The sequence below is a fragment of the Venturia canescens genome, chromosome 1 (genome assembly GCF_019457755.1).
Source record: "Venturia canescens isolate UGA chromosome 1, ASM1945775v1, whole genome shotgun sequence".
Taxonomy (NCBI): domain Eukaryota; kingdom Metazoa; phylum Arthropoda; class Insecta; order Hymenoptera; family Ichneumonidae; genus Venturia; species Venturia canescens.
Genome location: NC_057421.1, coordinates 21,827,192 through 21,855,104, shown reverse-complemented (window position 1 = coordinate 21,855,104; position 27,913 = coordinate 21,827,192). Strand labels below are relative to the sequence as shown.

Here is a 27,913-nt window from a genome sequence, read left to right as displayed (position 1 = left end):
AACTCGACGATGGCATGATCCGCACGGATGCTGACAACCGCAGAAGATCGAAAGTGATTAAGCTTCTCAGAGTTACGTCATCGCTGTGAGGAGCCTGGGAACGTAAAAGGGAGGGAACGAGAAGAACTAGAGAAGACGAGTACTCAAGCTGTGTAAACTCTTTTTAAAATGCTTCCTCGAACCTCGAAACAATAGAAAAATAATATCGTTACAACAACGACCTTCATCCATTTTCACGAATGAGGAAATTTTTCATTAGAAAATAGCCTTGCTATAAAAAATATGTGGAATTTATTATGATCCCGATTCCACGTATTTTCTCATCGACTTTTTTAATCTTGCAATTGGAATGAAAAAAATTACCCGCTAAAAGAAATGCAATGGGAATGAACGATCAGGCACTAATCGGACTTTCATAGAATTAACAAATTTCATATCACGTTCGATAGATTTCTAGAAATTCGGTAGTATCCTGAAGACAGATCGGGTGATAACAAAATAATTGAAAATCTTTGCACACACGCATTGATAAATTCAATGAAGCGTCGTGAAGCAAATCGAAACGGACAGAACGATTTAACGAGATAAGTGTTCATTAATTCCATATGATCCCACCCGACGAAATTGCGTTTTGGTCGAATGCAGTTGGAGGTTTGCTGGCGCACCGCGTTGATTATTGATCGAAAAGCATTCACCGATATTAACATGAATTAATACTGGGGAGTTTTTTTTTCAAGAATTTTCGTTTCAAGTGTATTTTTCAAGAATCACGCTCGCTTCCAAATTTGTTTGTAAAAACCAAACGAGCGAAGAGCGTTGGTATTCCGGTCGATTTTTCAAAGGATCTTCGTTATCCTGGCATCACGAGAATCGAATACAATTCCATAAAAATGTCCATGAAAAACTATAAATTTTCCTATTTTTTTCTTTCACCCTCCCTAAGCGCATCCTTTCGAGTATCTACGAACCCTTTTCATTGCTTTGATCCAACTTTTTCCCTCGCTTCGCTGTTCCCGCTGATTCTACGAAATGCCCCGAGAGTGTTGCTCAAAACCGCTTTTCCCTGACGAACGAGCGTTTGCACAAGGGCGAAGGGAAACTATGGGAAACCCGGCAAATACATTAATCGCCGGGGGCTCGTATAGCTTTTCTCCCTTTCGCATAGTTGGCGTCGAGCCGCTAGTGCAGTCGCTGCATATAATTTCCAACAATATTTTGCCTTTCATGAAACATTACACGGTTACACTGATCGCTGTGTTGGCTGCATTTCCAAAAGTAGAACCAAGAAAACATTCGTTGGGCTGATCCAATTTGAAATGATTTTTTTAAATCCGCGTACACGGAGAGAAAATTACAGTGAAAACTACTATGAAGCCATAAGAGTAGGGTTCTACGTCGTAATATTTATTAATTCTTACGAACTTGGTAACTTTTTGTGAAGCGAGAACTCGGTGAATTTTCGGTACACCTGTATACCGATGTATTATCGTACAAGCGCGAATGAAATTCTACCCTGTACGATAGTAAATTTGTAAACACTTTGGCGGATCATCGATGCTTGTGTCTGAGCTCCTCAAATTTTACTATGTTCAACTGTAAATTTCGATTGCGAAAACAGTACTAATCGTAACAAAACGGCATTAATAATTCGACTTTACGGTTCGTCGTCGAGTCAACATAAATTTTATACAATGTTTCTTCGGTAAAGCAAGTAGGAAAAAATAGCACAGTTTAAACCTTTGTCAGAGCAAAATACGCAATTTCAAAGTTTTTATTCGGAACTGACGCGAAGTTTATTATGGTGTCATAATAATTTTCACAATTTTTCTCTGCCGTGTATCATATTAAATTTTCAAAAATTTCGTCGAATCGGCGTTACTTGTATTCGAGCTTTTGGAATTTTACCATGCTCCACTGTAAAATAAGCAATTAAGAAATTTTCATTTGGAAACGACACGAAAATTAAAACGATTTTGGTAAAAACGTCCAAAACGAGCGATATAGAAGCCTAAAACTGTGGCGGAATAGTAATTCTCACTACTTTTTTTTTTCTCTCCGTGTACATTCAGGGGATGGTCAACACTAGAAAGCTATCATCGTGAAGAGAAAGGAGAGAAAAAATTTGGTCGAATAAAAAAATACCAAGAGTCCGCTGAATAATCTTTTTTGAAGCGTTCTCATGTCCCAGACGTAGTGAAGATAAAAAATAAAATTGTTCCAACGGAATTCGCGTTGAGATAACTCATAAACGTAGAAAGTTTATGAAGCGTTTACGCTCGTGTCTCATGGTGTTGGACATGGTACTATGTCGTGATAAATGGCTGAGTCATGATCGTTAATATTCGCCTGACACATCGCGCGCAACAGAATCTTCATTAAAGCTTAATCGGCCACAAGGGGGTGGAAAGAGGCGACTAGTAAGTTCGAACAATGCAACCCCATTAAATGGCTTCTTATTGCCTACACTTTCTAAAAAGCGTTTGTGCATGCGTGTGTGTGCCCGGAACTGACAACATTATGATGGTGGGAGAGAAAACATCGCGTCGAAGCACGGGAGTGGTGGAATAAAGGTAGCCGGAAAATAGGAAGGAATCAACAAGGCTCGGTGAAAAGCCCTACGGGAAATTACAATGTTGATTATGCGCTCATGAAGCTTTGATGCATATCGAGCCTGTAATACAATACTCCCGGACGTGCTTTCGAGGCTAAACGAACCAGGACGGAACAAGAAATACGCGGGCGCTCTCATAATTGTTGAAATTTAATTATTCAAGTACGCGCCGAAAATTAAACACAAGCTACGGCTGTTTTCCACTTCCGTTTGCATCGTTACCGTCGCATTTGGAACTACGATTCTTAATGGGAACAAGCATTTTCAAGCATAAGGAACTTGGGTTGGGGGAACATTTGTAGGATTCGAAATTGAAGTCGTTTAACCCACGCACTCGATCAATCGCCAACTTCACTTGAATTCCCAGTCCCGGTAAGATCCCCCGAGGGTCTTGTCCACGATCAACTCTTGGTGTTCGTATTGACACAGGGGCTCGGGAAAACCTGAGATTCGAGCTAGCCAACGCTATTGAAAAGTGGCTTCCCTGCAGCGATCAATACGCGCGCCGATGTACGGCACACTGGCACTCATCCGAGAGGTGGTTTTACTCGAACAGTGCCTTGGCTAACGAGGGATGAATGGTGCCTCTTTTGTTCGGAGCTTTGCACCATAAACTTGAGATCTTGAGTACGAGGGGAACTCGGTCAATGTTTCGCGCAATAATTCCTGTCGGGAAATCATCAACCGTGAGTGCTATTGGGAAATGGCTCGCGTCAAAAGCCCAAACCGTTGTCCTCCCCGACAGTTGAAATATACTAACAGGAAGATTATGACGTTTCAAACCCAATACACAAAACTCGTACATGTGCATGAGGAACGCACCGATCCGCATACATATCAGATCTGTCCCATAGACGTCGAGCTCTAACGGAAACATGAGAGCCACCTGTCCGTGACGGAGACACCCTCTCATCCTCCTTTTCGACAGAATCGATGTATCGATCATTTTGACTGTCTTGACACTCAAACACGCGCTGTTTCATCTCCCTTTTTTGTTTTTGCGTTTTTCCTCGTGTGGATTCTACGCAGCAGCTGCTGCGTGGAATTTCATTGCGATGAGTAAGTCATTTGCTATTCGTACATCCAAAATCTTGAGGCTTTATGCAGACACTTTTGCAGCGGGCAAAAAAAACGTGATTTTCTTGATTTTTCTTTCGACACGGAAATAAATGTTTATTGAATAACTGTGAACGACGTTGAATAGTACATGTGTTCGTGTACTTGTAGAATTTTTGTTATCGAAAAATTTCTCAAAATGGCGCAACTCCAGCTGTCGCGGCATGATAACTAAAAAACTATTCATTCGATCGATGCCAAATTTTTACCACTTATTTATTATAATAATAACTCGGGCCTGGAGGGAGGATTTGTAAAAATTTTCATTTAAAAAAAAATGGCGACAGTTCTAACAAAAAATTCATTTTTTAAGGTCCTAAATTTTCGGTTTTTTGTTACTATTTTTTTCCAACCAAATACGAAATTCTTCGTCCAGGCCCTAGCTATTTTTATAATAAATAAGTCGTATAAATTTGGTATGGATTGGATTAATAGTTTTTTAGTAATCGTGTCCACCGCAAAGATATTTAAAAAAAAAAAACGATTTTGAGATAGTCACGTTTAAGGTGACCTATCACAAACTTCATTATTAGATGCAAACGAGATATTTTTTTATTTCATAGTTAAAGTGCACAGGAAAATGCCTGCAAAATTTTCGAGCGCATCATCGACTAGTTATAACAATAAATAATCGATTGAATTTCGAAATTTAACACACAGCTTATGAAGACCGCGCTCCAACAGGGATTTGAGCCATGAATAACTAATTTTCCCGATTGGATATGTTTTAAAAAAGAATTCTCAAATGTTAAAAAAATGATGAGGATCATTTTTGAATAAAAAAAAAAAAAAAAACAAAGTTTGCCGAACAAATAGAATAAAAATCTTCGACTTAATCGAGTAATTACGCGGTGTGTCTGGCAATGGAATATGTGAACTGGCAAACTGCATTCATTGAATAGTTGAATTGAGGGTTTTTATCCGAGAAACAGAATGCTAGGAAAAAATAAATTTGGTTGAAGACAATGTTTCTGGTCAAGCCGAACATTGTTTCGATCCATGGTCAAATATAACCTCCTCGCACAAAGGGATAGTAAATGGGTAAGCAAGGGAGACAGCGTTGCCACGTGTATTAGGAGTATGGCTGATTGGACGATCTGAGTAAAATGAGAATGACATTGAAAAACTTCATAATAAATGATGTTCCATAAATCATCATCACGACACACCTGAAAAATCATGAACTTTCGTAATACTAATAAAATAATATATAAATCCATCAGCTATAGTTAATTTAAAGTTTTCAAAATAATAAGGTGTCTCTTGACTAGCTGTTGCGATAGGTCACCCATAATGATTCAAGTTTTAAACGACCGCGCGCACCGGGCGGTCGGTTGAAATACCCACGACTGCGAATCTAATGCTCCGATCTTTATAGAATTTGGTGAGAATATTCTTCAGATATTTTACTTGAAGAATATTTAATAAAAAAAGTTTTCCATTTTTCCGCCCATCATAAGTGTGTTAAGGCCTTAATTGGCAAGACTTTGATGGAAGGAAATTTTAATGGTAGTAATGTTAAACAAAATCGAGTAATTTTCAACTGGTATGCAGTCTTTTGGATCAAAATGACAAACCGATTGTTTTTTAAATTTTTTCTTCCTCCTTTTCAACAGTATTAAAATCATAGATCGTGACACTTGAAATGAATTCAAAAGTTTTGATAGCTTTCGTGCCAAACGAGAGCATTAAAGAGAAATAGGTATATATGAAAAGTTTACCGGCAGTGACATAACGAGGTTCAAATGCTCCCTGCATTCAACGAGAGCTTTAAAGCTTCACTTTTCTGATCTACGGTTCCGGAAAAGCGACTGGATGAAATGTAAAACTGGGGTCGCGGAGTCTGCTTTTCATGGCTGTCTTAATTTCGAGTTCTTGCAATCATCTCGGTAACGTCCTTCGTGATACTCATTAGAATTTTTTTCTCAATTTATTCTCTTTCGTGTAAACATTACTTGTAACGAGGATCGAAGTGGATTCACAACGGTTTGCCGTTCCCAAAAACAGCGTCTGTAAATCTGCAGCTGAGACAGCCAACAATGGATTTTTGAAAATATTCTCTAAATGAGAAGCCACATCGTCATTGAGAATCGAAAGAGCAAAAACTTTTCTGATTAAGAACGTAAATTTCCGTAAACCAGACACAGACGTCTTATTTTTTTTATGCATAAGTTTAAAATTGGATTCCAGCACAGAAAGAGAGAGAGGAGCGTTGCTATGAGGCCGAATACTAAAGTACGTGACTACCAATCAACTGATGGTTGCCGGCTCCCCTGCACTCGTGAATCTTGTAGACTTTAAGTAATGAAAGTGCACGATGCAACGAAACAAGTTGGAAATAATTCAAAGAGAAGAAAAATCGAGAATTGTAGGAAAAACATAATGAGCCAAAAATATGAAGAAACAAGGATGAGTTAGCTCGCTTCCAGTTTTATTTGATTCAAGAAATCCCACGATACCGATCAAAGACACCGAATCCCGAGTTCGACAATGGAAGACCTCAATGTACGAGTTTTTATTTTATTAAGGAGGTACAACAGTCTATGAAGTGCAGCACAATCTCATATAATTTTTTTCAATTGTCGGTATGGTAAATGGACCGTCGAAGGGTGAGAAATATGTCAATATATGTGCCCTTAAAAGAGGTAATACATGCTCTTAATTAAATATATCAATGCAAATAGGGCACTTGTTCCGACGTGTGTAATTTAGGACAAAATAGTGCCTCGTAACAGTTTCGGTATCGAAGCACTCTTCAACACTGACTATCTGTTCCAAATTCTACGTGCGATTCTAGAAACAAGCGATACGTTCCAAAACTTTCTGGAAACTACGAGAAACTCGATTCTCTGATCGTTCTGCGGATTTCAGCTGTTAATAACTCCTCTAACATCCATTGGCCCCATTTTTTTTACGATTAATTTGAAATTCTTAGAAGTTTTTTTTAATAAATTGAGCTTTCTATACGCGGTTTTTCTAATGGAAAATATTTTGAATACTTTTCCACCTGACGGGGGTACGAAATCTTTTAAGTGAGTTTTGACCTCGAAAAAATGTGTTCATCGTTTCAGGTCAACTTCGTTGATGGAAGACGAATTTCTGATATAATTTGTTGCCTAAACAACAGTTGATTTTTAAATTATTATCCAATACGATAGCTCTTTTAGCGGAGCCTCTTTGACGCTGTGGATGAAATGCCAAAGATGGGTCAATTGAGTAACCGGCGGGCTGTGACAGAAATTGGCTGGCTGCTATACGCCGGCGACATTTTACAGTGATTGGTAAACCTCGGAAACCCCACGATTAAGTTCATCCCCGTTTGAGAGATATGAACCTTCGTCGGTGTTCTACATCAAAGAACGGCCAATATCCTACTCCCTGAATAAAGGGATTGAAGTTTGTCTGGGAATGCTCTTGACTGTTTGACCATAAATATCGGACCCCCTGCACGAGAAGCAAGTAATAAATGATGCGCTCACACCGCATCGGGAACGCATGTTGGCGTTTACGAATTCGCATTACTTTTTACACGTAATGTCAGAAGAAACATTAAACAAGGGCACGAACTCAGGAGGTAATAAAGCCGAGGGTATCGCGTATTGCAAGGTACTGCAAGGAATAAAAGTGATGGTAAAAGTTCGAAGTGTAACCTTCTGCTATGATGACGATGGAATAAACGTTCTTCGAAACAATAAAAATGATGGAACGGAAACAGGACGATATAGAACTAATGAAAACTAAAGCACTGATTAATGGATGACGAATGTTGTTGAAGAAATCACGTTGCTATTGAAAAAAAAGATAAAACAATCTCTCAAACAAAAAGACACTGGACTGGGCGCAAGTATTCTGATGAATGACTATTTAGTTGGAAAATAAGTTTTTCAGGGTCCTCGTGACCCTCCTTTTCTTCGTCAATAGACTTTTTTTCGTCTGAGAGAAAAAAATGAATTTCAACAAATTGATCGACTTTTCGTTACCATCGAGGGCGTTTGTACAAAACAGAAACTCTTTCATATTCATATTTCTATCAATTTCCATCAGAGACTTCAATAGCTCTGAATGATCGTACATAAAGAGCTGGTCGTCAATTTAACTCCGATCCTTCATTTACGAGCAACGATATATTTTATTACACCAATTGGTAATAATAAGCTGGATAAAATGCGAAGTATTCCTGATAGAAACATTCGACAAACGAGCCATCTTTTTAATGACTGTCTAATAAATGCCAAGGGTCCGTTAAAGTTCTCCTACAAAAATTCGTACCCTCCTGAAAGTATGTGGCATTCCAGACCGTTTTTATCCGGCTGTGAAATTTCTTCTCTCCCATTTTCTCCGTAATTTCTTTCAGCGTTGCAGTATCTCTTGGAAGCACTCAGGATAAAAAAAAGATCGGAAATTGAAAAATTGAAAAAATTTCGAAAAATATTGTTTCTACCATGGAACATTTTGAGCGAACAATAACAAGAACCCCCCCGACGAGATATAGTCTCGTAAGACCACAACAAACAGCACGACGTACAGTAATTTATGCAAAATAAAGCAGTGATCGATGAATAAAAACTATTTTCAAAGAAATTATAGCAGCAATATGAAGAAAGAGCTTCTATTCAAAGCTTCAAATTTGTTGGGCAAACTCCTACCAGACACTTACAGATTTCTAAATGGAGTCAGTTAAGATCTTGGATTTTTCTAATGGTTGAAGTTTTCTGGAAGAAAACTTGCTGTTCGAAGCTTGAGAAGCTCGCAGGAGCATCCACATGTGAGGGAGCAACGGAAACTATAGTCCCATTACGTTTTCATGCGCCGCACTTTCTGCTTGAGAGGAAATAAAGTAGGTAAGGAACTGAAAGAGAGGGCGAGTGAGAGAGGGAGAGGATAGACAAGAGCGGATGGACAAACAAAAGCTCGGAATATGGGCGACAGAGGGGAAGCTTTTCGCTTCCTTGAACGCTTTTACACGTTTCGACGGGGTTCGAAACGTTTCGAAAGAAACCGGAGAAGGATTGTCTGAGCTGCAAACCATTCTGCATCCACTCGTGAGTGTACAGGGTGCAGCGAAGGTGTTTTTTTCGAAATTTGGAAAAACGTTTTTTCGAATTATCTTCAAACGGGGTGGCAAGAAGTTTTTCCGCATGAGTTAGCTGCTTTGTTGTCCGCCCAAATAGTACAAACGCGTCGCGATAGCGATACGCTGCGAAAAAGACATTTGGATTTTTCACTGTGACGAAGGTCAACGGAATAATCGTTGCTATCATTTTCCGTTTTGGTTTTTATTTTTCAATTAATTTTGAGGACTGATGAGGCAATATTTGAAATACTGTGGGGCCGAAAAAACGTAGAACTTCATTTCGAGACACCCGTCGTACAAATTTGTGACAGATAAGGCACCGAGCATAGGAGAACCCGAAGAAAAAGACTGAGCCACGCGTCGCGAGGTTCTTTCTTTCGTTACCCCTCGAATTGTTACACACGTAAAAATACACGTACACACGGCAATACTTTTTTCAAAGCGAGCTGACCTCAACGAGTCTCCTCTTTTTGTTTATGTAGGTATCTCTTTTGTGCAGGAAAGAACGAGAAAATGAGAGAAAGGAAGATAAAACAAAAAAGGACATTTGATATCGCGCACTTGTACTCGCTGACCTAGCGACGTGAGTTTCACGTGGAAAATCGATAAGAACACAGTTTGAATAACTGCTCGGCTCTTGAAAATAATTCTGAATGGATCTCAAGAGGAGCTCGCTTTTCTATGGAATTTACGAGTCGAATCAACGCGCAGGAACCATCGCAGAAATATTACTGAGCGAATTAAATGTTTACACAGTAAAACGTCATTCGAGTGTCTACAAGTTTTGAAATTTTTCTATCCATCAGTCGTCGGAAACTGCTGTAGAGACACGCCAACGTTGAAAACCTTTGAAAACGACTTTGAAAATAAAAATAAAATTGGACATCGACGCGAATTTAATGCATCGAAACTTGCCTCGACTTTGTCTTTGTTTCAAGTTCATAATAAGTCAAAATTCCTTTCGAAGTGAATACGAACTGGATGGGAAAGAAAGGGAAAAATAAATTCAATCATTTTGTCAATAATTGCAGTGCAGAGGAACATTGAAACGTTTTTTTTTCCACTTTGACCTTTTGATCGTTTCGTCAAACCGACTGCACTCCGAAACGAGAGCGTTGCCTCTTGAGCCGTTCGCGAAACATCAATACATTCCGTATTTCGTCTCTCCTGCTCTCCTCCCCTATAATGGGCGCATTTTCCCCTCGGTTTTCCTGGCAAACGCGCTGCTAGATATTCCGATTTTATGCTCCCAACGGAGCATGCGACAGGGAAGAACGAAAGGAAGGAGAAAAAATAAAGGAAAAAGAGGGAAGAGAGAATCGTAAGTATCAGAGAAATGGAAAAAGGGATGAAGAACGTAGAGAAAATAAGTGAGGAAGGGAAAGAGAAAAACGACACCTATACACGTGTGAAGTTACATTGTCGCTTGTAGCTCGCGTCAGCACGTTCGCGGTGTATATTTTTCTCCTTCAGCGATACAGCGGCACTTCATCGAGGGTACAAGTAGTACGAGTCAACGAGTGAACCAACACTCGGTGGCCTGGCTAGCGAGAAAAACGAATAAATTTTTTCGAACGTTGTACATTTCCCAACGAAAACTCTCCGGCGCACAGACCAAATTGCTTTGCGCCCTAAATTTGATGACTACCTTTTCTCATGATATTCTTCCTCGTTAGCCGGACATCGAAATTAGTGGAAAATAATAAAAAGAACGTTATGGCTGAACGCCACTTTGGAAGGAACTCATTCTCAGTCAGTTTTTCAATGGAAAAAGTACGATTTTCATGGACCAAGTTTTCGGGATAAATCATGTAGAAATTCACGCGATTCAGAGCTTTTGGCCATGGGAACGTTCTGAAATAATCCCATTTTTATTCATTATTTCTGGACAATTTATTCGTTTCAATCTGTCCATGAAAATTTCCTATTGACTGAATGCGTAACGGATCGTGGCGAGAGCGACGCTACCGAAGAGGAAAAATTTCGATATTTTCTAAATATTCGCTCATAGACACTGTGGAAAATCTGTCGACCTACGATTTCTCCTCAAAGGACGTAGTCAAATTAGCCTAGCTATATGCGTACCTACCGCGATATAATTTATTAAACGTGCAGGATAGTGCTCTCTGAGTATCATGCAATGAAAAAGAAAAATCGTGATGAAACTCGAGAGAATTGAACAGGAAATATCGCACTCGCGTCGTCCCACTTTCCTCTCAATCAACAACACTCGACACATTCATATTTTTGTGTGTGTTACTTTCTAGTATGTGGCAATTCCCAACATCGACTACGATTCAAAATGGTACCCTTGGAAGGAAAAGCATCGATATATACCGCTTTACAGCTAATATTACGTGCATACAAAAAAAAAGTTGACACAAAGCAATGAAAAACGCTTTTTTGTCCGGGGGTTTATCAGAGTACAGAAAATAATGAAATTTTTCATGCATCGGGTGAAGCTTTTTGGATGGAGCAGTTGAGAAAAAATATACGAAGGTGAAAAAATGCTTTTTTGTCACTAGAATTTTATCGGAGTACAGAATGAAGCATGGAGAAACAGCACAAAAGCTGTAAAAGAGATGAAACTAGTCCACTTGCCCCCAAATAGAGTTCTGGATGGCAAAAACTTTACGAAAAGTCAGATATACAATGAAATCGATGGAAAAAGCGTTTAATCGTCTGGAAACAGTGGTATCAGGTGATTAAAAGTGGTGTCGAAACCTCACAAAAAGTTATTCAACAAATAAAAACTTTGAGAGTGCTCATAATCAAATACCTTCGAAAAATGACAATGAAAAAACCTCGAACGACACGAAAATTCGGTTGGAGCTCCTGGCGAGTTTGTGACTATGAAATAAACAAGCACAGCAACTTATATATAAAAACTTTGTTAATAAAAGCTTTGAGAGTACTCATAATCAAATACCTTCGAAAAATGACAATGAAAAAAAACTTGAGCGACACGAAAATTCGGTTGGAGCCCCTGGCGAGTTTGTGACTATGAAATAAACAGGCACAGCAACTTATTTTCCAACTTCACAAACCTGGCTACTGATAACTAGCTGTAAAAACTCTGGTAACGATTCATCTTCGACATTGTAGTGCAGCAAATGTACAAATTTCGATCGGTTGACACGACTCTACGTAAATATAATCTAGAGAATTTAGATACCGATAATCTAGATAATTATAATCCAGAAAATGAAGATAATTATAATTATTCTTTTCATGAAAGGTTCTTCGCATATAAGAAGGTACAACAACGATATGACTGTGGTTCATTTTCAACTAATGAGATAGTAATCGTATTGGAAGGGAAGCAATATTCCAAACTCCGCATATATGGATCATGGAAACTTCCCATGATAGTTATGACGCTAACGATTAATCAATTGAAATCAATATAACATTCAATACTGATGAAACTGGGCTTGAAAATGGTGTAATAAAGCTTCATCGCGAATCACTCGTAGAGTCAAGGGAAGTTTCCCCGAAAGGGTTTGAGAATTTCGAAGGTTCTGAGATCGATGTTGGGGTGTGAGTGGCCGATAGCACTTGTTCGTACGTATATACAGTGAGGATGTAACGAGGAAAGTTTGCTCACTTGTTGATTTTCCGAATGGTCTGCTTGAGTGCTGGAAAGTCTGGTCGATCCGCTGAATCTTGTGCCCAGCATCGTCGCATTAGGGTTGCAACCTGGTCATAAAACATGAAAACAAAACATTACTTGACATCGTACAGGAGGGAAATAAAGGAACAAAATTAAGGGGAATAATCAAGAGACTTGAAGGGTGAATATTCAAACTGAACGTTTCGAAATTCTTGTTTCCTTGAAAAGTAATCGAATATAATGAAACGAGGAACGGATGCGAAAGAGTTTAAAACTGAAGCGAGGCAAGCGGAAACCGCAAAATCACCGGTTGCAACTGAACGGAAGGAAAACAGATGTGATGATATATTGACCAAGAGCTCATAGAGTCATCGGAATAGCGTCGAGCGAGCGTGCGGTTATAGGGAGTGGAAAAATATCTCATTCCCAGTAAAAACAAAATGAATGGTTTGGTTGATATTTCCTTCCACATTGCAAACGTATCAAAACAATTGTCCAAATTATTTATTAACTGGTTTAGTTACACTCAAATGTTATTACCGATTAAAAAAAAAGTTTTTAAGAAAAGTATTTTAAAGTCGTCGATGATCTCAGTCCTTTTTTTCATAGATTTTGTATTCTCGAGCTCAAATTCATCGGGGCTTTGTCAAACAAAATAATTTAGGATATCTAACACCTTCGATGCCTCTATTGATCGTTAACTCGAATAGCCACTTTGGTTTATGGATTTCTGGTGTACCGCCTCAGCTAGAAAGTGTCAACAGCTAAATTTCGTGGAAGAAATTCCGTTAATCTGGTGTTACTCATATTTCATAATTCTTTAATTTTTCGAGTCATTTCGTAAATCGCTTTCGCTCCTCAGACAAAATTTCTGAATCCAGCATTCTTCCCCCAGCCTCGAAAGGTACTTAGCGAAGTAATTTATACATTCATCTATATAATTCTCTACCCCAAAAGAGCTTAAGCATATAGCCACAAAGAAAAGCGTGTATAAGACAGAAAAAGTGGATTTCTCACCTGCTCTTCGACTACGGCCTCATCGATCACGGGCCTAAGGGGCGAGCCTCCTCCCCTTTTTACACCCTCCACTATTTCTGAAACAAAAAGAGAAAAAATCGCAAATGAAACAACGTGCTCCGCTCCAACATTTTAATTTGTCTGTTTTCGTAGCTTTTGTAATATTCTTTTCAGGATATCGCAATCAATCGATCACTTTTAACGAGCAAAATCCATTTATCCCCTTCCCAAGAAAACTGAGGAACAAAACTAAGCTCTGATTCCATAGCCAAGCTGAGAACACGATCTTTTAAAATTTCATCATCGAACATCCGATAGAAGCAAATGGCATCAACGTCTGGAAATGGAATAACAAGCAGCGACGCGGAATTGATGATATCCTAGAATTTTCCGGATCTTATTATACACGATAGAATTGGAAGCGTATCAAGCTGAATATAGATTCGCTGCCGTAATTGGAATCCTGTAACTCAATATCACAAAAATCCGAATGACAGCAGCTCCATGAGCTCCGCATATACACGAGTATATACGAGTATGCAGACCTAAATATAGCAGTGAGAAAGATCGTTAAAACGAAAGGCCTATCCGCGTCAACTCGAATAACTAATCATCATGGTGACGTGTATTATGGCACCGGTGTGACGGGATAAGATTGAAATCCTTGGGGAGTTAATTTACATGAGGATCAACAGCTATTCCGTGCCCGTTAGGGGGTTTGCTTCATCGAAGGGTCACTACTTTTTCTCTATTCGCTTCCCACGCCCCGGAGCAGTGAATATCTGAATGAATAAAAGTCATCGATATTCCTTCGAATTTTTCGTGTAAAGGAAAAAACTGCATAAAAATATGAATAAAATAAACTAAACATATTGCGGGCGTGAATATTCATTTTATAAAAATATTGCCCATCGATAATGTTCGTTTGTTACGATACAACGTTTGAGTAGAACGACCGAAGAAGTTACAGCGATTTGATATGCAAGACACGTACCGTACGCTATAAATACACGTGACCTATGAATTTTAAAATTTGTCTCTTCAACATGACAGAGGCATGATATCGCTCGATCTCCTGCAACTCCCAACGATTAATCGAGTCACTTAACTCGAGTTCGAATCAATCGATAGTTTTCAATATCAAAAATATTATCGAGACGACAGCAGCAGGGTAGTCGAGAATTTCATAGAATATGGATTTATTGGAGCAATCGACGATTGATTGTGATTGGACTTGTGAAAAAACCCTCCGGTTTGGTGATACTTGGAAAAGTTTTGACGAAACTCACGCAGTCGCGTAAACAAATATCGATTCTGAAAATGAAGTTGATTAAAAAAATTCAATCCGACTTTCGTGGTGCACGAATCTTCATGTTTTAAGTAATAACAGAATTTTGTAAGGTTCGAACAATTCGCTATGCCTGCCACAAACGGATGAATTCGAGGATGAAATTTTTCTGCACCGGTCGAGTTAACATCAAGTACAGTGCACACGCGCAGTCGGTGAAGTTTCATTCGACAATTCTATTCAGACAGCCACTCGTAGAATTGGCTGACTGCACACGGTTTTCTCTACTGTTTGATCATCCGGAAAGCACGTGCGACGAATCATGTACCGATTCGAAGTGAATCATCCACTCATTTTTATTGGAATTTCACATTTATCTTCTGTGCAAATTCGCAATTCGTAATGATAATAAAAATTTGGTTTTTTTTTTTTTTTTTTTTATTGTATTGTAAAGCAAAGAGAATGAATTCAGTTAATAATTGCATTGTCAGTTTTTAATTTGCCACAATTTATTAATTGTTGAATTTTTGGGTGCTTCTGAGTCGAAACTCCATTTGTATGGAGCCTAAATATACTCGTACAAAAGCTTCTGGTCCTCCTGACCTTGAGGGACGAAATAAAATCAATTACGAAGGGGCGCAGATAATGTCAGTGCAAAACATGTTCTGAGACTGTAAATCTTCGTCTTAAGTTCGAAGAGACAGCTGAAATAAAGGGCCGAGAATGACCAAATAAAGAACCCACGTTTCCCCCTTTAAATGCCAATGGCTGGGATGCTGTGTTCTAGCCAGAGAATAACCGGCGAATTGTAAAAATAGAATGAAATCCATACCGAACGAAAGGTAAAAGCGTTATTTACACAAAAAATTTCAAAAAATAAAATTTTGATAGGACGCATGGCCAAAAATTTATTTGCCCTTCCAAATGTTTACTTTCAGCAACTCATATACTTAGAATCTAGCTTTCTGCTTGACGAAAACAGTGGTTTTCATAAAAAATACCAATAACTGGAAATTTTTCAAACATTCCAATTACACTGAGAAAAAAAATTTTTTGATTCATTAGCAACTGATGTTATTAGAAGAGTTTTCTTCCAATGTTTTCGGAGAGAATTAACCCTTAGTAGTGTGCACACGTTGACAGCGAGACATTTCGTGCACATGGGGTCACTTTGACCCCAGGTCATTTTTGACATCGAATACCTCGGTAACTATATGCGCTTTTCGGAATAAAAGGTTTAGTCACTTTTTGCAGTTAATTGATCCAACTTTAAGACTGTAAAGTCAGATTTCCAAAAAAATCTTTTTTCATCGTTCAAAAACGTGCTCAAAGTTGATAGTGCGCGTAAAAAGCACTTTTTCGGTTAAATCTCTCGTAAAAAATTAAATTTTGAGTTTTGAAAAAAATCCTTACAGAATTTTACAGACAAGGGTCCATGCTTTAAGGGAAAAATAGTCCACTTTGCAACCGTTCCAAAAAGTGTATTTATTTTGGAGTATGAAGGGGCTATGCTCACTACTTTTAGAGAGGGGATAACGATTTCTTAATATTGGGGGTTTTACTTATGAGATGCTCATGTGTAAATGCTATTCATGTGAGAAAAAAATTTTGGGGTCAACCTGACCCCAGATGCACACTAAGGGTCAATCTGCAGTTTGATCTAAAACTTGTTTGTTCGTAAGCATGTTTAACCTTGTGACGATCATACATTTTAATGGCACCCCGGAATGCCACATTTCGTTGTTTCAATGACGTTTTTTCCTTAATGTATGTTGAAAAATATAAAAATCTCTCTACTCATTTATTTCTTCACTCTCCGTTCGTTAACTTCGAATTAAACGTTGCAATGTACGTTGATGTGTGTTTTGATAAAATTTTATTGAAAGAAAGAGCTGTCAAACATACTGTGCCTGTAGATGTCTTCGAGAGAAGCGCTGCATGACTCGCAATTAAGGGTGCAATGAGGTCTGCGGACCTCGAGAAGCGGGCTGACCGCCCTACGTGGGCTAGTACCGCCATCAGGACTTGCACCTTGCAACGAGGGTAGCGCGAGACTGCTCGTGCTCGACGCATTACTTCTCTCCGCCATTCTCTCCTGGCTCGTATCTTCTCACTTTTTCTTTCACTCTGTACTTCTTAGTTTTACTTTTTCTTATTTTTTCCCCCTCTTGGGTTCTTCACCTCGTTAAAAAATAAGGCCAACGTCACAGACACACGCGCACACAATTTTTGCCTCGACAATATAATGAGAGTAGTTACATCTCAGTGATGATCAGTCATAACGAGAAATCAGCCGGAAATTCGTAACTACAAACAATTCGAAGATTTCATATTGAAAAATTCAACAGAATTGTTCTTCTCAAGAGTGATTTATTCAATGGAATATCTACCATTATTGTAATTTCATGATGAATTTTTATGATGGATTTATTAGGAATTATTGTGTAACGACCCCTGAAAAAAGTGATTTCAACGATACCACGTAATGAACGAATCTCGATTTCGTATTCACGTTTGATAATCCGTTGACCTCTTTTTTGGTTTCTCTGAAAGTTTATATTGATCGATAAAAACTTGAATATGTATATGCTCCGGAGGATTTAATGCGCAAGTTGTACGAAACGAGTCAGGTGAGCTATGAAAGATGGTGCAGAGTCGAGGGAATCGATGTGCCAAATTAGCTTTTGATTATCCTAAATTTCCGAGGGTTTGTGACGCAATAGCGTCGATGTAACTAAATTTGGTGGGATTTCTCTTGCGAGAACTGGGAAACCGTACTTTCGTGATTTACTCATTCATGACGGCTCGGCGAGGGGGCTCGTGAAAGTATCCGCCCCTAGATCATTATTCCACGGTTATTAATGCCTCGAGCAATTAAACTTGCAAAGTTTCTAGTCTCAAGAGTATGTTTGCTCCCCGTAAACCACAAGTTTTGGTTTGAAAAATTCTTCTCGTTTCTTAGCTCTTCGTTCCATCTTTCGTCTCATTAATGGCTTAAAAACTTTGATTCAAATAAAAATCTCACTGATCCTCGAGGGCAATTATTTTCGTAAAATAATGATGATGCGAGTTGAAACGAACGAACGTTGCTCATGAAAAGGTTTATATAACAGTGTTCAATTGATTCTCACGTCATATTTCGATGAGGTAAATAAACATAAATTTTGATATTTTATAGCCTCCACCACTTTATGTACAATTTATCAAGCTCTGGGAATCGTCATAAAACGTTTTCCACCCTCCTCGTAAGAATTTCCGGACACGAGTGGAACGATGATATTTCAGCTCGATTTGAGATGTTTTATTGTACGTTATCGATCAATGATACGAGCCCCATATTGGACGGGTGGGAAAGAAAGATGAAGTGATTCTGTCCAAGGGATAAAAAAAAGTGAAGGGTAACACTGGAATACGAAAACAGCGAGACACTTCAGTCAAGGAATTTTAGGGGGACGACGTAAGCCTCGAAAGCTTGGATTCTTGCTGGCCTGCACTAGAGCCAAAAGGGTCAATCGTTTCAGACCGGAATATTATGGTTCATCGAACCCTTTGAAACTTCTGGAGAACGATAGTTCACGTTCCCCCACTATTTTATCCTCAACACGTACATTCACCGATCAACATACAATTTTTTCCGAAAATATAGAGAAATCGACTCCTTTTCAGTTTGGTAATAACTCCCGAAGGATTTGCTGCAACAGTTTTTATGAAAATTGAAATTTCAGCCTGTACGGTTCTCATGGCTTAGGAAAATCTAATATTCCACCCTAGTGGTATCAAAGCTCTGATCGAGAGAAGAGAATTCGAGTAAAAAAAGGAAATTTCGATCGAGAGTTTCCTCTTCAAAAAACATGTGATTGAACGAGCTTTGCCAACGACTCAGGGGATTCAAAGAAGGAGCAAAAGCCTTTTTCTCCTGCCAAGTTCCAAAGCGGGGAGTCTTCTACCTCACGTTTTTATTTGTGGCTATTTTTCTTCTCTCTCTCTCACTACGTACCTCTCCGTTTCATTCGACCACACACAAAAAAGCACGCTTCACTTAATCATCGAAACACTTTTCGATTTTACAGACTTACGCTACGACCAACCCCTGCTCACGAGAGCAAACTCTTTCCCCCAAGCTGCTTCAACGTAAAAGATGAAAACTTTATATTTCTTGAACACATTCAACTCGAAGATATTGTGAAATAAATCCATATGTGAATCGAGATTTAGTAATGTGAAGGAATCAACTTTCCCATGGCAAATAAACAAATCTTTGCGTTCGAATGACTATCATTTTTTTTACACACGCTTTGTAAACCGATTTCTCAAAGATCGTAATAGTATCAGTTGCTCAAAATAAGAGAATATTCGAATGCAGTAAACTTTGAAGAGTAACTACCCCCAGAATTCAACTGGTCAAACAAATTCCGCCAAGACTGTCCGATCAATGTGGTTTTCGAATAAAATGTAAATGATATTGATGAAAGTTATTATTGGCTAGTGAAATTTCATAGCGATTGGTAGGGAGAGAAAAACATGTGATTGCTGTATAATTGTTGTCGAGCTTGATGTTATAAAAATATGAGAGACAAGCAGTGAAATTCAGTTGAAAAAGGTTGATGGAAAAGACGATTCTTTCCACGTAGAGAGAGAGAGAGAGAGAGAGAGAGAGAGAGAGAGAGAGAGAGAGAGAGAGAGAGAGAGAGAGAGAGAGAGAGAGAGAGAGAGAGAGAGAGAGAGAGAGAGAGAGAGAGAGAGAGAGAGAGAGAGAGAGAGAGAGAGAGAGAGAGAGAGAGAGAGAGAGAGAGAGAGAGAGAGAGAGAGAGAGAGAGAGAGAGAGTTTATTCAGAATTTAATTTTACTATTAGAAAAGTTTTCGATCGGTTGAAAGTAAAGTTGCACTTGATACAGAAAAAAAACAAATAGACACTTCACGTGTACGTCGAAAGTAATGCGGAGGGTGCTGAGGCCTCTCACGAAATTCGCGTGCTCCTCGGAACGCGTTAAAGCTCCGACTGAGGGTTTTCATCCCCTTCGATGTCTCAGCACACTCCGAAGGGCTCAATGCTCTCGCACGTATACACAGTGAAAATAAATCGATGAAAGCAAACTCAGACGTCGATAAGTCAGCTAAAACAAATGCTTTTGGGTTGAAATCTACTTTGCCGATTCTCGAAAGGTGCGAAAGGAGTTGCTACCCTCGTTCCGAACGTTTCGTCCTGATTTTGAATCGGTAAAGAGGAGAATACTGAGCTCACCTATCCGTCGAAGAAAAAGGATCCATTCGATGGAAAGTTGAGTTCCTTCGCTGCTGCAGATAGAACGAAACCCTAATTTTTCAATCAAAATAGTGATAAAAATCCAAGTATACAAAGGCGTTCATTTGAGAAAAGAAAAATGACAAAATCCATTGATATTTAAAAATTTCATTGATACCGAATCCAGTGCCTAACTTACAGATGCAAATGAGATGCAAGATTTTTATTAAAATAAAGACAGAGTTAGAAATAAACATTTTTCCCATTGTTATTGAAACTCATGGCGTGGCTTTCATTGAGCATTAAGCTTCGTGAGTTTGCCTATAATACTGAGTATCGGTAAGCTCACGCAGCTAACCAAACACCGAGTTTTTTCCATGACATTGACATCTAGTACTGCCGAACAATGAAATTCAGTATGACTGGCGAAGAATCGAAAGGAATTTCTCTCGTTCTACTTGCAGGCCCAAAAACATGGCAAAATTTACATCTTTGGCACTTTAGCAATTTTAAGCACTTTAACAAATTGAGCGATCAGATTCGCGTTCAGCGTGAGAATTAAGGAAGTTGAGACCGTACAGTCATTTTTTTTACCCAAAAGTTACGACCTGTACCTCTCAAAAGTTAGGTCAGTTTACAGTTTGGCAATGTTGCATACACTTTAAAGTAGAGTTGGGGAAAAAAAGACAAAAAACTGGTGAAAACTCAGTCGAAAACACGGACGGTGAGGATCCTAGCCTCAAAAAAGTACACAGGAAACAGATTATTATTAACATAATCTCAGCAAATCTCCTAATAAATTTGAAAAAAAATTGACATTATTCAGCAAGCCTTGCTCACGTTGCCCAAAATATTTCATATTTTTAGCATCATTTTTGACGGAGATATCACTGAATGGGTCTTGACTTCCATAAGGTTACATGTTATTTGACCCAAATTGTTATTGATTTTTCTCAGCAACGATGCTCCTAAACTGTCTGAAAATTTAACTGTTTTTTTTGTACACTTCACTTTACAAGATGCAATCGGTTTAAAAGCGATGACATAATTTTCATTCTAATGCCTCAACTTCCTTAAAAAATCCAAAAAGCTGCAGTTTTGCATTAGTAACGACGCGTGCAGCTACATCCAATTTGCATGAAAGAAAGCACGTGTACTGTCACAGGCATTTTCTCCTGCCTCAAATCATCATCCGAGCTGTCCAACAATAAAAATTTTTAATTCGTATGAAGAATTCCGGTTGAAAAAAAACCATCGTTATTCTGATCACTCAACAACTTCAAGCAGCTGATATATAAGAAGAACAACGTTTTTTTCATTGCAGAAAATCGGTCAAAGACGTTTCGCAATAATTCATGATAAATTTATCACCCAGTGTGCGGTGCTCACATGGCAGAACGATTGTTTCGTGTCCGACGCTCATAATTCTCATCAAAAAAGGTCAATGCCCGGTTTCGCGAGTGTGTCCCTACACTGTTGGCGTGCGACCCTCGCAAGATGCGCCACTATATTAACGACGCTTCGTATCTATGGATCGCAATCCCATATCATTACTGTTATTTATCGTTTCTACACGCTACGTGGGTAATCAAACGAACGTGAGATCGATTTTTCTTTTGGTTTACGACGATGACTTTTAGCGAAAGGGATTCTAGTGTGTAGAATGGAGGATGAAATTTAAAATTATTAACATCGTCGCCACGACGTTTCTTTTCTTCGGTAGCACGTTTTCTGGACTTCGTGCCAGTAACGTTGACATTTGGGACGTTCATATTGTTGGCATTGTCGCAGTCAGTGTTATCGTTATTATCATGTCGATGTTGTTGGATGAAAATTTCGAACGAAACGTGTTTGGAGTTTTTTGTTTTTTTTTCAATTTGCTCAAAATAAATATGCAATTTTATATACTGGAGATCATATTTTTGTGATCACCTCGTAACTCCAACGGGATGAAAAAGGGCGTTGAAAAAATACTGCGGAGGAAACTTTTTTCTTGGGTATGAAACGAATCTCTTATACTTTTCCTCGTTTCATCCCTCCGCATAATGAAGTTATTGAAGCTCGTGAAAATCCCACCTCCACTATCGCATCGCCTCACTTATTCTGCTGGCAGGTGTTCATGTTTTAACGAACCTTTTCAACCGCAGCTGTTGTTAGAAAACAACATTGATGACGTATTTTTATTCATAAAGACTCTTTATAGATTTCGATCAAACTTGCGATCGAGCCTGAAGTTTTGAGGTATTTTATTTTTGATTTTGAGTCATTTTCGATCGTGTTGTTCGAGCCAATCAATCTTCTTTGCTGCGCTTATTAATTCATTGTTCAACATGTCACTATGAGAAGCCTGTCAATAAAGCGTTTCCATTTGCTCAAAAAAAACTTCTTATTAGAATTCAACTGAAAGGCAGAAAAAAGCTCGATCTCTCCCTCTTTATTATTGCCTGCTCCGTGATTTATGAGAGAAAAGAAATTGGTTTTACATTTCAAAGGTTAATTAGGAGGAATTTGCAACGTTTTAGTTTCGAGAGATGGATGGCAAGCATCCGGGCTGGCTTTGCTCAAGCATTTGATTGTTCATCGATAAACTGCCGCCCTTCCAAGACGAGATCCCTTCGCTCCTCGGCCTGACGCTCCTCGGAGCTCAAATTCTGCTGACTCAAACTTCATATTTTATGAAAATTCCAATGATTACTCAAAATTTTTTCCACGCTCCGTATTACTCCAAAGATCGTTGATCTTCGGAAACAATAATTTCGATGAACCTTTGCTGACGCATGGCTACAGAGAAACAACGATCCGTCGTCCACGTAATTTACAGTGCGATCCTCTCTGTCCCCATAGATCTCACCGCCCGAACCATTCGTTCGTCCCTAACTTCTGAGTTTCGTGATATTCGTGCGTCAGTTTATTCGGTCGTGATGATCACGTGAGCTCGGCCGTAGTCACGCAGAGGAAATTTGGGAATATTGGGAGCTTCGAGGTAGCATTTCCTGGCTCATAAAGGAGCAGGGAAGCGAGGACGTAGCAACGCAGGACAAGTTGTTAGACGAGACACGCGACCTCGAATGTCCTCGTGGAGTTTGCTGTCCCAGTGGATTATTCGTCGTCAGGAAACGAGAAATTAATGAGTCTACCGTACATAGCGGTGCGAAAAGAAAAATGTCGATTGGGGCAATAAAAGGAACGTCGGAGCCACAGCTTCACTTTCCAATCTCTCGTTTCCTCATTAATAGTAAACGTGCACCGTTGTGTTATTCTTCCTGTTGAGTGTCGCGTTGAATCCTTCTTCGTAGAATTATACCCGGGTGGATGCAAAGTTATGGCAAACGTGGAAAAAAAATAAATAAATCAAACAGTGTCAACAGTTGACTATTCATTGGGGAAATCGAAGAATAATGGAATTGGATCAATCTTATATAAATATTTGAGCGTTATATCAACAACAGAAAATAAGCCTCACAGATTGAGTTATCGGAATCACGTCGACAAACACTAAATAAGAAATATTTGTCATCTATATTGCATGATTCATAAGAAGAGACAAATAAAAACAAGCCAAAGTGTTATTTCTTTGGAAAAGTTCGAGATACATGTTCATCAGCATTTCGGTACGGTACTTGATTACGGAAAGAGTCTGTAGAGTATCTATGACTGAGTGTCCAAAGAGTTTTGTGCACGAGAGCCTGAAGGGGAAGGAAAAAACACGGAGAAAAAAAAACAAAAGTTTGTGATTGTTCGGAGTCTAGTGAAACTGCACGGTGGAAGAAGATTGAAAATGAGTTTATGGCTTGTGAGAAGTGAAACCGCACGCGGATGCGAAAGACCCAACGGACGAGGACGAGAGAAAGAGAGAGGAAAAAAAGTGACACAGTCGATACTCACCCTTCGGCGAAAAGTCACGGTCCTCGCCCAAGTAGAACGGGCCTTGGCGCATCACGATCTCGTGGACGATTATTGCAAAGCTATAGACATCCCCTTTCTGAGTACCCTCTGGCGGGGCTCTCTCCATCCTTAATAGCTCGGGAGAGGTCCAGAGCTGTTCTGCAAATGACAAAACTTCCAATCTTGTAAATGCACAACTTCCACGCGACATATATCATGGAAAGTTCGCAATTGTGAGCATTTCATGTTTCACCATCATGTTGAATGATCACTGCTTTGGTCAAATTTCGATTTATTTGGATATCTCCTTTAGCAGGTTCACGACGAAAGAAAAAAAAAGAGAGAAACGTCATCAATGTTTTGCTGTTTGCTAATTGTATCGGATGTCAATCCAGCAGGTTCGAATGAAATTTTCAAGAGTGCTCATGCAGCGAAACAGTTTGAAATAATTATTCCGTTAATTGGAAAAAACTACTGTCTATTAAGGAAGAGCTGTTATTGACAGAATTTTTCACGCGCGTTCGTGTCATAATTAGAGTTCAAACGCTTGGCATCATTAAAACATGCCAGAAACGTCTAAAAAAACAAATTTTTCTCAATTACATCAATATTTTCTCGCCCGTCATTCATATTTTATTGGAAGTCTCTAAAGTGAGCTGCGTGGATCGGAAAACGTAGTCTCCGGTTTGAAAAAGCGCGCGGTTGCAACGTTGCCATCGTGAAAGTGACATATGGGTTAATCTCTCAATAATCACCATTTTTCGAGAAAAAAAATCATCAATTCCGAACTTTATAAGTATTGAATGAATTTTACGAAGCTGTAAACATATTCTTCAGATATTTTTCTATCACTTATGGAAGTTTCTGCAATAAAAGTTTGTCAATGCCTGCAAATTTCATATTATAAAAACGGGAAAACCACTGAGACCCGTAAGAGACCGCGTTAACTTTAATTTTTTTACTCACGAACAAAGCATCCTCGGGCCTTGAAATTTTTACAGGACATTTTTTTATTATTCATTACTTTATTCGATTACCAAATGAACTTCCTTAAAAAATTATTATCTTTACCACTTTTTTTCCTTTTACTTCACGGAAACATTTTCACGAAAATAAAATAAAATTCTTTATTTTGAATGAAATATTCGACCGAGTTCTGTAGTAAATATTGACTCTAAGTAAAATATGCGGTACAAATATCAAAATACTTGAATTATACCAGTTAAATTCGTAGTAAAACACGCCCCCACGAATTACTCAAGCGTAAGCACTCTCGAAATTCGGAATTCTCTAGCGTAAGTTGGAAAGACTGATCACTCAAATTCGAATATGTTATTGCAATCTCCTATCGCATATTTTCCAATGAAAATGCTTTTCTAATTCTCTCTATTTATCTACGACTGAATGAAAAAATATTTTTCGATCTTCAATCAATGCTTTACTGCCATGAGCCCACGAAAATGGGTTGATACAAAAAACTGAAATCATCAGTTATGATACGAAACATACTTCTCCAATGTGCATAACTGTCCTTTTCTTCGTCGAGATCACAGGGACTGGGCTTCCTCAGTTCGTGGAGACCGAAATCAGCGATTTTCAGTACGAACCTCGAATCGACAACACAATTCGACGATTTCAAATTGCCATGGCTCCGGACTTCGGAACCATGAAGGTAAACCATCCCTCGTACTATGTCGTGAATGAGGGAACCCCGGAAAACACGATCAAGCTTAATCTGCTCGTTTTCCAGTATATCCTGATGAAATTAAAAAAAAAAAAGAACAATTTTTAAAAAATGTTTTATATTTTAGTGCATTTAAATTTGAAGGAACGAAAATGAATAAAAATAACAATAAAAAGGATTGTGAAGCAACTGATGAGACAAAAGTGAGAGGCGACCTTTCTACAAATACGAAGGTCGGTAATGTCGGTAAAATAAACAGTCTGGTTGGTCGAGCTCCAAGTAGGAATGTAGAAAACGGAAAGAAACAAGTTTTCGAGTCGGTTAGCACCCGGAAAAAAGGTGAGAGTTCCTTGCTGAGGAAAGTTGGAGGGTCGAAGTGGTGGGAAAATATGAACGGATCCTCCTAATAAATATTCAACGGAGAAAAAAAATGGTGCATACAAGAAGGGAAAGCCCTTATAAATATTTACGACCTACGCATTTCCAGTTAAATGTTAATGTAAACGAGGATCTTTTTCCTGATGCTTTATATCCTCGTAAAAAAGAATCCAGACTTTTTTTCATCGTCGATGAATCGCGAAAAACCCCCGATGAACGGATCGAAAGTTGAAGAAAAAATGTAAAAACGTTTTGGGGGCTGCGGTTTAAAAACGTATCAATTCAGTTCAATAGAACCGTGATTGATCGAACTTTGAAGATGCTCCAGTTCACTTTTATTCTTATTAGAGTATTTGAATAGATTAGCAAATCTCGATTCTTGTGTATTGGTAAATAAATGAACAAGAAACCAAACCTGTAATGATCCTTTGGGACAATACTCCGTGAGAAGACAACAGTGCGGTGGATCGACGCAAGCACCATAGAATCGCACGAGATGGTCGTGTTGTAAGTCCTTCATCTGAAATAATAATGATTTGTAAAGCAGTCATTGAAAATTCGAAAAAGAAAGCTTAAAACAAATTTCTCCATGAAATAACTCTTCTCACCCTTTTCAATTCGAGAAGCAGAGGGCGAGAGATCTCCACTTTGTTCCTCGGTATCAACTTTATGGCCACTTTAGAATTCTGTGCATGGAAAAAGGGAAGTTGGGTGAGAGAACTCGATAAATTTAAAGGGGAATAGAGTAAGGATCGAGGATTAATAAACCCTCGACTAACATTCGTGGGGGTATGAAACTGCGATGCTGCCGAAATTCAATTTTCAGACGATATTACAAAATAAAATATTTACAAGTAATCTTATCGGAGTAAGAGGAAAGTGCCAGAAACGTTAGAAATATTTTCACCAGACAGGTGGCCAGAGAGACTTTGAGCACTCAAGTAAAATTCGCTCGAGGCTTTAAAATGTTTACATCCATCGAAAAATTCACTGCTCGATAATGAACATCGCGAAGCTATTCTTATATTTTCATTATGAATAACAAAATAATCATGAAATTTGAGAAATTAAAAATTTTAAGAGACAACTGTCTCTTCTTACAAGAACATTTCGAATTTTATAACGAGTTGAACGACTTACCTTGTAAATTCCGGTTAGTATGTAGACGTTTCTGTCGACTCCACCGGGCAAGCTGATGTTATCATCCGAATAGACCGACTGTAAACGGCATCGTTAAATACAACGTTAAAAGGGATCGTTATGGCTTAAAGCTATGGTTTTATAAATATACATGCATGTAGAAGAAAGAAGTAGAATAAAAGAGCGAGGATAAAAATCGAGAAACATGGAAAATGGAAAAATGAATGAAGAGACAGATGAAAAAATATTCGAACACGAAACCGTACGTCTGAACTTTGAGAAACGAAAGAGGAATCATTGGAAAATTTTATTCTCAACAACTCATAAATAGTGCGCAACAGTTTCACTAAGGATCAAAAGATTTTTCCTCGAAAAGACATTCTCGTCTCGTAAAAACTTAACAGAAATTATTCAAAAATAAGACTTTGTAAGTGAAGAAGAATAATGAACGATATTCAATTAATTGAAGTCGTGACAGAAAGTCATATTTACCAATTGACTGCCACGTGGTTTATTCATCGTCAACGAATACATAGAACCCCTCGTCTTGCCATTTGTAACGACTTTAACGTCTTCCCAATAGACCTTCCACGTCATCGACGCAATTTCCGCTTCCAGCTTGTAGTGTCTGTACTTGGCAAAAATTCACATTTTTTAAGTGCTTATTTCGACGAAGTTCACTAAAATAAAAAATGAAAAAAGTATATGCAAACGATGGTAATTCGACGAAATAATCACTGCGCCAAAGAGCTCTGCTGTAAACGAATAAATAAAAAGAACTTGAAAAATCTGAGCTGCGCGATGAAATCGAATAAAATAATCGTTTTTATCGAGATAGCAAAATCTTCCTTGTAATGCCAGTGC

General features: G+C 38.6%; 1 protein-coding gene across 5 annotated transcripts in view; it reads right to left on the bottom strand.

Moving 5' to 3' along the window:
• Window positions 1–27,913, bottom strand: part of LOC122417289 (atrial natriuretic peptide receptor 1-like) — a 116,203-nt gene that overhangs the window by 16,431 nt on the left and 71,859 nt on the right. For all 5 annotated transcript variants that reach the window (XM_043430684.1, XM_043430721.1, XM_043430692.1 and 2 more), the window contains 8 exons: window positions 27,542–27,677; window positions 27,050–27,127; window positions 26,518–26,595; window positions 26,325–26,429; window positions 25,357–25,603; window positions 23,848–24,006; window positions 13,432–13,508; window positions 12,409–12,500 (listed from right to left, as the gene is read on the bottom strand). In XM_043430684.1, the coding sequence (XP_043286619.1) occupies window positions 12,409–12,500; window positions 13,432–13,508; window positions 23,848–24,006; window positions 25,357–25,603; window positions 26,325–26,429; window positions 26,518–26,595; window positions 27,050–27,127; window positions 27,542–27,677 (972 nt within the window). The remainder of the gene's footprint in view (window positions 1–12,408; window positions 12,501–13,431; window positions 13,509–23,847; window positions 24,007–25,356; window positions 25,604–26,324; window positions 26,430–26,517; window positions 26,596–27,049; window positions 27,128–27,541; window positions 27,678–27,913) is intronic.